At 31.8% G+C, this 12,513-nt stretch overlaps 1 protein-coding gene across 1 annotated transcript; it reads right to left on the minus strand.

Annotated features, from left to right (window-relative positions):
• Positions 1 to 614: 614 nt before the first annotated feature.
• Positions 615 to 5,693, minus strand: LOC107892966 (importin subunit alpha-4). The gene is made up of 10 exons (XM_016817976.2): positions 5,416 to 5,693; positions 4,797 to 4,893; positions 4,343 to 4,434; positions 4,085 to 4,216; positions 3,212 to 3,397; positions 2,456 to 2,619; positions 2,283 to 2,361; positions 1,750 to 1,878; positions 1,544 to 1,671; positions 615 to 1,041 (listed from the first exon to the last, which is right to left on the minus strand). The coding sequence occupies exons 1-10, from the start codon at positions 5,623 to 5,625 to the stop codon at positions 678 to 680; spliced, it is 1,581 nt and encodes a 526-aa protein (XP_016673465.2). The 5' UTR covers positions 5,626 to 5,693; the 3' UTR covers positions 615 to 677.
• Between the last annotated feature and the right edge of the window lie 6,820 nt (positions 5,694 to 12,513).

Consider the following 12,513-nt stretch of genomic DNA (forward strand, 5'->3'; position numbering starts at 1 on the left):
ATCGTTAAATTTATCATTGCTCCATAGTTGGTACGTTTTAGTCCACACAGATATATAATCTTGAAAACTACTATTACTTCCATAGGTGACGATGCATCCATCCCCGCCCTATACATCTATATTTTTAAAGTCAAGTAAATATTTAAACATAATTTTCTAAAAAAATATTTTAATAATTATACATATAACGATAAAATGATAATTTTATATAGTGGAGTAGGATGAGACAAACAATTATCAGAATTACTTTATATCCACTATTCAAAAGAAAAAAATCAGCCCTACCTTGTTTCGCCCCCACATCTCTTTCTTCTTCTTTTTTTAATGAATCAATTCAAAATGGTACACCCATTATTATGTTTGGTAGCTTGAATTTGGGGAGGGAAATTATTTGATTTCCACAACAATACTCCTTAAAAGGAGAAAATTATTTATTTGTTTTTTGTGTTTTATTTTAATATTCAATTAGTTGAGTTTCCTAAATATAAAATTTATTGGAAACCATTTGAATTCTTCATGTTTTAGGATTAGTATAATACTTTCTCTTTCTTTCTTTCTTTCTTTCTTTTTAACAAAGTTAATTTCTCACCAAAAAAAAATATTTCTTATGCCTCATTGTTAATTTCTTCTATACATAGCTTCACAAACTATCTTTATTCAAAAAAAAAATGTTGCAACTAAAATTTAAATCTCCAAATAGAGGCAGTGTTAATTCCATAAGAAAATTGTGAATCACCAAAGTGATCTTCCTCTTCCTCTTCTTTTCCCTCCAACCAATACCTCTCTAACATATGTACTGCCTTGTTGTAGATCTCATTGTTTTCATGGCTTTGTAGATTCTCAATTTTCTCCAAACCATCACATTCTTCAATCATTTCAGTGTATATATTTACCCCGCTACCATTGTTGCTTGATGTTTTATCTGCCTCACCAATCTTTAGAATATTATCAAGACCCTCAAGACATAATGTCACAATCCTTGGATCGGAGCAGGCTAGTAGATCACAAAGTGGCTTCATACAACCTTGTTTCACTAAGTATCTGTTAAAATAAACAACAACAACAGCAATTAAGCAAACTCTGTTAATGTGTTTTGACTTTGACTGGGAGATCAAAATTGAATTATATTTTTTTATGAGAACTAAAATACAAATTTATCATTCCTTTTATAAGGATTAACTCATAATTCTATTATTCTTGTGAGGCTAAAGTGAAATTTCACCATTTTAACTTATAACTTTACAAATTTTAGATGGTTTAAAGGGAAATTTTCCCATCGCCTTTGACTCTATGAATTCACAAACCAAGGGGTACATCACACAAGTCAAGAACTATCAAACCTTTAGTTTGTCATGATTTCACCTATTTAGACGCCACGATGTGTTCTCATCATATGAATTCATTATGACTCTCAGCACAATAAGGTAAAACACCAATTAGAGACAATACATGATTTACATGATGTACCATCAACTTTTGAATTTATAAGGCTCTCGGCAGATTCAACACAAATCATTAAAAAGATGGGGGGGGGGGAACATACTGAATCTGTTCATGGGAGCCTATGGAGATAGCATTGAAAATAGCCCAAGCAGCTTCTTTCTTGATTTCAAGTTCAGCATGTTGAAGGAGGTGAACAAGTGGACTAATTATGTTTGCTTCAATGACAGCCTATATTATTTGCAATATATATTTTATGAGTAACACAGCTTAATTCAATGGAAGACACATAATTGCAGCATATTTAACCTGTATTTGGCTTCTATTTCCAGCTGTAATATTTGAAATTGTCCAACAAGCCTCTTTCTTGATAATTTTTTTGTAATTTTGGGACACAAATTTGTAGAGACAAGGTAGACCTTCATTGTCAATTACAACCTGAAATACATACTTTATGTCAATCACTGTCACAATTGACAAAATATTAAAATTTCAAAGTCAATAATTTTTGTGTTGAGGGCCTAAAATAAAATTATAAAATTTATGTTAAATGGCTTAAATTTAATTTATTAAGTTTTGGAAGGAGACAAATTTGATTTCTCCATTTAACTAACAGCTAAAGATGGCTAAATTAAATTTTAAAAAAAGTAATATTCTTATTATGCTTTTTTTTAAATTTAATTAAACTCTCCTAATTTTTTTGAAAATTTTCATGAATACACAAATTTTCTAAAAATTTAATTAAACCCCAAATTTTTTAAATTCTCATTAAACTTCTATTTTTTTAAAAAAATAATTAGACCCCAAATACTTAGTCCTAAATCTGCCACGGCAATAAATACCTGAGTCTGAGAATCATCACCGGTAACAATGTTCCCTATGGTCCGAAGTGCAGGGACAACAACAGCTTCTGAAGGATGACTGTAGGTACCATAAACAGAACAAAAGTGAGAAATGTTAACCCAACAAGATCAAAAGGAACATAATACATCATGTTATCCACAACACATCTTACTGAAGAAGCTCCACGAGTCGTGGACATATGCCCGCCTCGATCACGGCCTGAATCTTTTCGCTCATACCGTTGGAAATATAAGAAAGCGCCCAACAAGCATCGGTCAGAATTTCTTCGTCGCTCGATTCAATCAGGCGGTGTAACACTTGCAATGCAGGCTTAACCTTCACAACAAGGCATAAAATTAATCATTAGATATTGGAAGGACAAAAACATTAATTTGACCAAAAAATAATGATTACATAGGTTTTGCTTAGAGGTGTTCATAGTCTGTTAAAGCCAGGTTGAGGTTAAACTTAAGCAGTATCTTGATGCATAAAAACTCAACTTATCAGAAGTATGAGCTTAACAATACCCAAGTTTATTTTAGATCAGTCATATATTACCTTTTAGTTTTTAGTTTTTTTTAATATTTATATTTTTTGAAATTTAATATTTAATATTTTTAAATATTTTTTATTAAATATTCTTTTAATATATTTATATTATAGTATTATTTATTACTATAAATTTATTTTTTATGCCATAGAAACTACTTAATATAAAAAATATAATATAAGATAAGCATAAAAAATAAACTTGATCGGATTAAGTTAAATTTGGATATTGAATACCTAAACTTGAGTTCAACTCATTTTAAACAAACTTAAATCTTTTATCCAAATCTATTTTTCGATCAAACCTTTTGAAATTTTAAACAAACATGCAAATTTAAAAGAACTAATCAAACCAATAAATATGTGTAATTTTAGTTACCTGGTGGAAAGGTGCTGGTGGCTTGCCTCGGCAGAAGTTTAATAAAGCCCAAGTGGCATTCCGTAGGAGAGATAATTTGGAATGTTGATTCAATTGTGCCAGTAGTGGTATTAGTCCACCATGATTAAGAACTATATCTCCAGATTTAGGTGAATCACCAGCAATGTTACCTAATGCCCAAACAGCCTGGGATTCATCAAGCAAGTAAGGATCGGAATTGGACCACTCAATTTAATCGGTTAAATTGAAAATCACATTTCAATTATATAAGTTAAATTGAGAATAAGTTAACTTTAACTTTTCTTTTTCTTTTTATTAATTTTGGATTTTTAACAAAAAAAAAATAGACATTTCCTATATTTCGGTTCATTTCCATTAAATATTATTTTTAAGACGATTGAATTTTAACTCGATCGGTTTGAGTATTGTTGTCAATGTAAGAGGACGCGGGTTTGAGCATGTTAAAGTGCATTGTCCTCCTATTTATAGGTTGGGGAATGGCTATAGGTAGCTTGTTATTTCCACATATTACTCGCTAAAAATCCAATTAATAGATTAACGACCGTCATTTGCATCAAGACTAAAATTTCAAAATTTTAAAGTATAGGGACTTGAATGACCAATTGGATAATATAGACTAAATCTAAAATTGTACCTATATTATAGGACTAACAATTGAATTTAACCAAATAGATTTAACTGTTACTATTCGGATCAGAACTAAAATTTTAAAATTCGAAAAATACAAAAACTAAAATTGACCGATTTGAAAAGTACAGGGACTAATAATAGAATTTCACCTTTTCTATTTCTTTTAAAAACACTTCTTACTTTGAATTTTTATAAATCTTCCTAAAAGTAGTTGGAACTGACCTGCTCTCGAACATCAGCAATTGAAGAGCAAAGAAGTTGCACAAATTTGGGCACAGCACCATTTTGAATAACAACATGTGTGTGCTCGGATGTACCAGATGCAATATTAGTCAATGCCCATGCTGCCTCAAACTGCCCAATCAAAACCATTAAACTCGAGTTGTTGAATGTTTTTATAATCAAAACAGAATTAATTGATAATCGAAATTTTTATAAAAATATTTTGCATTACCGTATTAAAACCAAAAACAACCTTACCTGCAATTGAGGCTGATCATGATTGTCAAGAAACTCCACTAATCGAGGAACAATGCCTGCTTCGATTACCTGCTCGATGGGAGGGCATGGCTCTGCAGGTATATACCATAATGTGAGCTTATAGCAACTCAACTATCAAATTTTTTAGTATTGGATTGGTGGTTGAATCAGTTAAATCATCAATTTGTCAATTTGATCAGTTTGTATAGTTCGATTAAATAATTCATAAAAAATTATAAAGATAAATAAATATTAAAAAATAGGCTCAACTAATTTTTAACCCGATTTACAAATCAACCGATCTGATATCTTTCTCGGAATTGATACCTTAATTAATTTCCGATTCAACCAATCCGACCAATCAGTCCAATCTGATTTAGAAAACTATGCAAACTATAGAGGTTAAAGAAAGAATGAAGATAAAATGTTGATAGGAAGATGATGAAACACAAACCAACGGATAATAGTTTTCGAAAGAGAGTGGTTGCTTCCAATTGCAATGCAGGATTATCAGATGATACTCCTTTTACCATCAATGGAACACATTCCAACTGTCATAAAAAAACAAAAATGTGAAAATTTTAAGTAAATATAATGATAAATTTATATTTTAATCCTTGCAAATGAGGAAAAAATGTCTAACTCCTCCCTTAAAAGTAGCATGAATAAAAAAGGATAAATATATATATTGGTATTTGAATTAGGTTTCAAGTTTATATTGGTACTTAAGGATTTTTTTTATCCATTTAAGTGCTTAAACTTAGCTTTAAGATTCAAATTGGTACCTAAAGTTTATTTTGGTCCCATTAGATGCATAAACTTAGCTTTTTAGTTCAAATTGGTAACTGAACTTGGTTTCTTATTGTCCAAATTAATATTTACGATAAATGGCTTATTTGAGCCAATATAAACTATGAAGCCAAATTTAGATATTAAATTGAACCTTAAGACCAAGTTTAGTTACCTATTGGACCCAAAAAAACGTTAAATACTAAATTAAACCTTAAAGCCTAAGTTTAAATACAAAAATGTATATTTACCCGATAAAGAAAAAGGAGCCAATGAATTCTTACATTTGAATGCTGTTGATACAAACTGTGATTGATAACAAAGAACCCATCCTTCCTTTTCTTGAGGAGACTATCTTCTCTTTTGGACTTCCTTATCACCACCAAATTGTCTTCTCTTCTCCTTCTTGCTTCTTCACCATCTAATACTAAAGTTTTGTACCCTTTCTTCCTCACTTCAACATCCTTTCTAGTATTACTTGGTCTTAGAGGCATTGCTCTCAATATACTCAAGAACAAAACTCAACAAAAAAAACACCTATAAGCAATGATTGGTCTGGTTTGGTTTTGTTTTGTTTGATGAATATATATGTGTGTTTTATTTTTCTTTTCAATTTGTTTAATGGCAACTTGTTTAATACAAGAAACTGATTGGGAGTGTCTTGTTTGTGCTTTTGCTTTTGTAAGGATTTGGGTTGGAGCTTACACGTTTTATGTTTCAACTACTTCATGTTCACCAATACTTGGCCAAGCTAGGGAGAGAGAAATTTAGAAATGGCCAAAAATGTGTATATTTGGGTTCTGACCCCTCCCAACCTCCTAGAAGCTTTTTCTTTTTTTAACGAGTTTTTAGAAAGGGTGGGCTTTTTATTAAATCTTTCAAGATTAGATTAATGGATTTAAATAAAATCTGCCTCGTTGTAATATATATATTTACTAAAATGTATTGTTTTTAAATTTTATTATTGCCGAGTGGGTCGATTGATTCGGGAGAAATATTTGAAGTGTCATCTGTAGGGCAGTCGGTTGGACCCTCTAAAATGGTCTGTATTGTCTTTGGGTCATGACAGGATTTTGTCTCCCTCTTCTATCGAAAGCTAACACACCATGAGCAACTTGTTTCACGGAAGGGGAACACCTCGAGGAATCAAGTCATACGTGGTTGCATAGCCACATACCAAGTGGGTGTGAGCATCTCACCCTTGATGGGATTTGAACCCCTGATACCATGCCTCCTAAGTGGTGACCTATATGTCATAGGTCAGAGGTAAGACACATTGTATTTTCAAGGAAAAAATCTAAGTTCGAATATTAGAGACAAATTATTATAAAAGAGACAACCCCAAATCTCAAACATTAACCATAAAATGAACATAAAAAATATATATAAAACTTTTTAACATCAAATTCCAGAACAAAACAAATTTAGATATATATAAATAAAAATCATAGTAGAATTAGTTCGAAATTAAAAACTAAATTATTAAATAAAGTTCGAAACATGTAAATAGCTTTTGGCTCACTCCTCCCTGTTGCTATAATCAAAAGGGTATACATCCAATGTCACTAAACTATTAGTAAATTTACGTTTTGGTCACTCAACTTCAAAAAGTGATAAAATGGTTCATTGAACTATCCGAAAATTTGTATTTAAGTCACTAGCTAATAAGGTGTTTTTTATAATAAAAAAAAGTACGACTAGTGAGTCGCAAGCGACGATTCAACAATCAGTTTGGTGAATCAGTATACATTGACAAGTAAAAGAACATATCTTAGATCCAAGTCGATCTAACGGTTAGTATTAGAGATCGAAGAAAAAAGTTGTTTGGATTTTGATTCGCAGATTATTAACTTTCAAAATTTTTCCATGAAAAAAAATTGAATTGTAAAAGAGAATGGAGAAAAAATGTTTCAATTGATGTAGACGGTGTGAACAGATAAGGGCATACAAAAATACTTTTAACAGTTCAATGACTTAAATGAAAAGTTCTAAATAACTCAATAACTATTTTATAATGTTTTGAAGTTGAATAACCGAAATATTAATTTACAAATAGTTTAATTAACCTAAAGCTGCAAATCATTGGATTTTTCTTGTCACTTCGTTTCTGATTTGTCTTTGTTTCACTCACTAATACTATGAATATTTTATGTAAATTTCGTGTAACATTTTGTTTTCTTTCTCGGCCGGTTGGTTATATTTGCATCCAATAAATTCATTTTAAAACTCAATTTTATCTGCTATTGTCTTCAAATCCAACAACCGATTGGCAGGCGAATGTGCAATGTTAATCAACTTAAAATATTGCCCAAATAAGTAAGCCACAAAAACACCAAACAAGTTCTATTTCAGGGTTAATTGCATTAGATATCCTTCAATTATGCTTCACATTCTAAATTTATTTTCAAATTTTAAAATGTTCTAATTGAACCTTCAAATTATTGGTATTATATTAATCCGGTCCTTTTCTCACCCTAGTTATTAGCTTAGCCGTTAAATCATAAATGTATTAAAAAATTGTCGGTCTTAAAATTTATTGACATTGTCTATTTCTTTAAAACATCATATTCAAGTTACCCATTGTAGGTATTTGATCTATATTTTTAAATATACTCCACTTCAATTTCGAACTCACATTTAAGGCCTAAATGATACAATACTAATTCCTTTATGGCTCAGTTAGAACATATTAAAGTTTAGGCACCGATTCAAAATCTGGAAGATAGTTCAAGGACATTCAGTGCAATAAGTCCTATTCCATTGAAGGGTGTTGAAGTTAAAATCCGACCAAGAGAAAAGAAGTGGTGGTTAAAAATTGGAAGATGGTATGAAAATGATGGATGTTTGGTCACTTTCATTACAATGCAATTCCTGTTTTCAAATTTGTTAAGTTAAAATTATTAACAAATTTAACATTAATTAGATTATTATACAATCAAAAACTAATAATATGTAATAAATTTATTAAGGTTTTAATTGAAATGATAAAGTTAAAATGGTAAAATTTATGATTTTTTTATTCAAATCTAATCATGTGTATGTGTTTTTCTACATTTTATATAAAAATATAAAAGGACAAAAATACCTTCAAAATAATATTTGTTACTTTGTGAAAAATAATAGGTTTTTAGTAATTTCATAAGTGAATTGAAATTCGATTGATAAATAACATCAACTCAATTAATTATTTAACTAAGGCATAATGATTTATTTAGCCTTTCAACTTTCTAGAAAATATCATTTTAGCTCTCCATTTAATTTTTCATCTCTTTTAGCTATTGAACTTGTATTGTTTGTCAAATCATCCCGAAATAGATGAAAAAATTAACGTTTATCAACTTTGCTGATGTGGCATAAATAAGTTGTCTCACTTTTATTTGTTATGTTTCACTAATTGAATTTATTATAAATAAAAATTATTTAACAATGAATTATTTTGTATCAATCAAGAAAGGAGGTAATTCGTGATTACGAAGATATAATTTGTGTAGGTAAAATTAATTTTTGTATTTTAAATTTCATTTTTTTTGTTTGGTTTAATTCATATTTGGTTGGGTTAAAACAATTTGGGTTGGATTTTATTTAAATTATATATTATAATTAGTTTATAATTCCTATGAGTAAATTGTATATATTAAAATTATAATATTTTTATAATATTAATTTTTGTAATGAATTTTTAAAAAGAATCATTATTAAATTAAAAATAATGTACTTACAAAGTATTTTTAAAAATATGTAATTAATTTTATAACTTTCATTTAATTTTAAAAATATGTATTTATTAGATCCACAAGTGCCTGCTTTCTTTGCACCTATTGTCTGCTTTCTCTGTAAAGCACGATTAGGGTTTTAATTAATTTTGTTATTTTGTTTACGACAGCGGCTATTTTCTAAGGTTTCTTGTCAATTTTCTTGGTTCGAATATAGATCTGTTTCAGTTCTAACATGCTAGTGGGACAAAACGGATCTGAGGGGTTTTTTTTAATAATGGAGAACGCGTTGGCGAAGATCAGATTGAAGAAGCATAAAGGAGAGATCCGATTGACGGAGAAGAACATGATTTCTGTTTGGTTGGGTTTTTTTGATAGCAAATGTTATTCACTTTCCTGCCATGCGGAGTACGTTAGCTAATCTTTGGCATCTCATCAAAGGTATTCAAATATTGGATTTAGGGGAGAAGAGTTTTTTGTTTCGTTTCTTTCATCTAATGGATTTGGAGCGAGTGATTAATGGATCTCCTTGGATATTTAATAACCACATGTTATTATTTCATTGATTGGGTATTGGAGAGGATCCCCTAAAAGTTCATTTGATTTATGCTTGTTTTTGGGTCCAAGTGCATGATATCCCTCTAGGGTTTTTCTCTGAAGTCTTAGCCAGACAGCTTGGTAACTTTATTGGATGTTTTGTTGAATATGATGTTGAGAGTATTGCTAGGGGCCTAAGGAGTTATATGAGAATTAAGATTTGTATGGATATACGTCTCCCCTTGAAGAGGAAGAAAATATTACTGTTTTCACCAGAAAATATAGGCTATGTGCACTTTAAATATGAACGTATGACTTTGTTCTGCTTCTTTTATGGCAAGCTAGGCCGTAGCGATTCTTTTTGTGAGGAGAGGATGTCTCTAGGTTTTGAAGTTGCTGAGATGGGTTAGGATTTGTCTATTAGGGCACAATCAAAATGTTCCCTGGCGATGGGTAGTATATGGTTAAGAAATGATGGGAAATAATCAAATCGAGAAAGCAGCTCGCAAAATTAGAGGATGGGGCGCACAACGTTGGAATCTACAAATCAATATGGAAACTACAAGAGTTTCGATTCTATGATGGGTTTGAATTTAATAGGGGACCCATCTCTTGTATCTGAGGAGACATCAATGAAGCATGATTCTGAGGGGGTGCTGCTAGAGGGGGAGAAGGGAAAAAAATGTCCTCGACAAACCTTGGGTAAAGATCGCACAACGTTAGCCACAGGTGGGATGGAGAAGATTACTAAGCAGGGTTCGGGAAAATTTTAATTTATAACGGCGGCTGCCAAAAGGCAAGCTGACCAATTGCAATGAAAATTATAAATTGGAATGTCCGGGGTTTGGGAAACCCTAGGGCTGTTCGAATGCTTCGGCATATACTAAAACTACATAATCCTCAAATTATATTCTTTATGGCGACAAAAATCAATAAAGTTAGAATGGAGAAAGTTAGACGTTTGTGTGGCTTCCTTAATGGTATTGAGGTAGCAGCAGAGGAATCAAGAGGAGGGCTTTCTTGGCATGGAAGGGAAATGTCACTATTAGTTTAAAAAGTTTCTCCATCATTCATGTTTATGTGGAGGTTGAGGAAGACGATGGAGTGTGTAGGTGGAGATTTACTAGTTTTTATAGCTCTCTATATGCCCGTAGTAAAGAGGAGTAATAGGATTTACTTCAGCTTTTGGGTCAGGATCAAGGAATTCCTTAGTTAGTCTGCGGGGATTTTAATGAGATAATATACACGTGTGAAAAGAAGGGAGATCTTCCTAGAGATGAGCGATGCATGGAGGTTGCATGGCACACATGGGAGAGGGGAAATTTACCGGAAATAAACATCTGAGAAAGGTTGGATGGAGGATTGGCTAGTGTTGAGTGAATAAACATGTTTCCTAATGCTTTTATTAAACATCATCTTCATTTGTTATCTAACCATTGCCCAATACTCATTCACATTGATCAAATTACAAAAAATCGTACAAGGATGAGTTTTCAATTTTAAGCATGGTGGATCTTGGAGAATTCTTTTAAAGATACTGCCTGCACGTATTAGGATGGTTCACGAGGTCCTCTTTTGGAAAACCAGCCTTGTTCGATGGTCGAGGGGTATAGCTCGTAAACGTAAGGGAATAAAAGAGAAACTCATGTGATAGCTGGAGGCTCTGTTAGAAGAAGATGTTAACGACTAAAATCTTGCGCGCATCATTGATACCAAAATCCATCCCAGCTTAGAAATTGATAAAGACGAACGTTTCTAGGAGTAATGCGCTCGTGCAAACTGGTTGAAAGTAGGGGACAAGAACAAAACATTTTTTCATAAGTATGCTTCCAGCCGTAAATCGGGTAATCAAATCAAATCCCTACAAAGAGGAGATGGAAAGGAAATGACAAAGGTCGACGAGATGGACAATATTGCGCGAGATTATTTTCAACATCTGTTCACTTCTAATGGTGTTAGAGATGTCTCGAATTTTGGGGGGATCGTGCCAGTCATCTTTCAGAAGAAAAATATGCAGTTAACAACTCCTTTCATGGTTGACGAAGTAAGAGAAGTGTTAAAAAATATGGGGCCTACGAAGGCTCTAGGAGATGATGGGTTTCCAACAACTTTTTTCCAAAGATTCTGGCACATTGTTGGAGGAGATGTTGCTGAGTTTTGCTTAAAAATTTTTAATGAAGGTATGGACCCTATTTCAGTAAATTTGACTAATATTGTCCTTTTACCAAAAGTCCCTTATCCCACGAATTTGGTAAATTTTAAACCCATTAGTTTATGCAGTGTTATTTACAAAATAGTTGCAAAAGTTCTGGTCAATCACATCAAAGGTGTAATGGTTAGTTGTATTGATAAATCTTAAAGTGTGTTTGTGCCTGGTAGATTAATATCTGATAATGTATTACTTTCCTATGAAATTTTATGTACTTTTCGTCAAAAGTGAGTGGGGAAGAAATGATTTATGGCATTAAAACTAGACATGAGTAAAACTTATGACATAGTTGAATGAGGTTTCATAAAGGGCATGATTATTCAGTTGGGATTTGATAATCGTTGGGTGAAGCTTATAATGAGATTTATCTCAACCATATCGTATTCAGTTATTCTAAATGGTCAAGTAAGGGAATATTTTTGTCTTAGTAGAGGTCTCCGACGAGGTGACCCTTTGAGTTCATTTCTTTTTCTACTATGCAGTGAAGGATTATCTTCACTAATGAGAATTGCAATTTGGGACGACTGGTTAAAGGGTGCACAAGCCATTTTGTTTGGTGAGGCATCGGTTCAAGAGGAAAATGTACTAAAAACTATTTTACGAGAGTATGCATCTGTTCAAGGGGAAAGTGTGCTAAAAACTATTTTACGAGAGTATGAGCAATGTTCGAGTCAGTGCATAAATTTCAACAAGTCTACTTTTTTTTCAGCACCAACACTTTTACGTATAACAGACAATTAGTTTCAGGCTTTTAAGTGTACAACATTCTGGCGATCTGGAAAGATATCTTGGTCTCCCTAACATGGTGGGGCGACGCAAGAAGAAGCCATTTCAAATATTAATAGACAAATTCAAAAAATGTATTGAAAGATGGAGTATTCGCTATTCATCAGAAGAGGGACGTGAAGTGTTCATTAAATCAG

Source organism: Gossypium hirsutum, chromosome D09, assembly GCF_007990345.1.
Source record: "Gossypium hirsutum isolate 1008001.06 chromosome D09, Gossypium_hirsutum_v2.1, whole genome shotgun sequence".
NCBI lineage: Eukaryota > Viridiplantae > Streptophyta > Magnoliopsida > Malvales > Malvaceae > Gossypium > Gossypium hirsutum.

Bases quoted from the DNA above. Each gene is read 5' to 3' on its own strand.
- LOC107892966 (XM_016817976.2), bottom strand. From the start codon at position 5,625: ATGCCTCTAAGACCAAGTAATACTAGAAAGGATGTTGAAGTGAGGAAG. The intron at 4,435-4,796 runs GTTTGTGTTTCA...ATATACCTGCAG, and splicing joins TCGAAAACTATTATCCGTTG to AGCCATGCCCTCCCATCGAG. The intron at 1,879-2,282 runs GTATTTATTGCC...TATGTATTTCAG, and splicing joins GTGATGATTCTCAGACTCAG to GTTGTAATTGACAATGAAGG.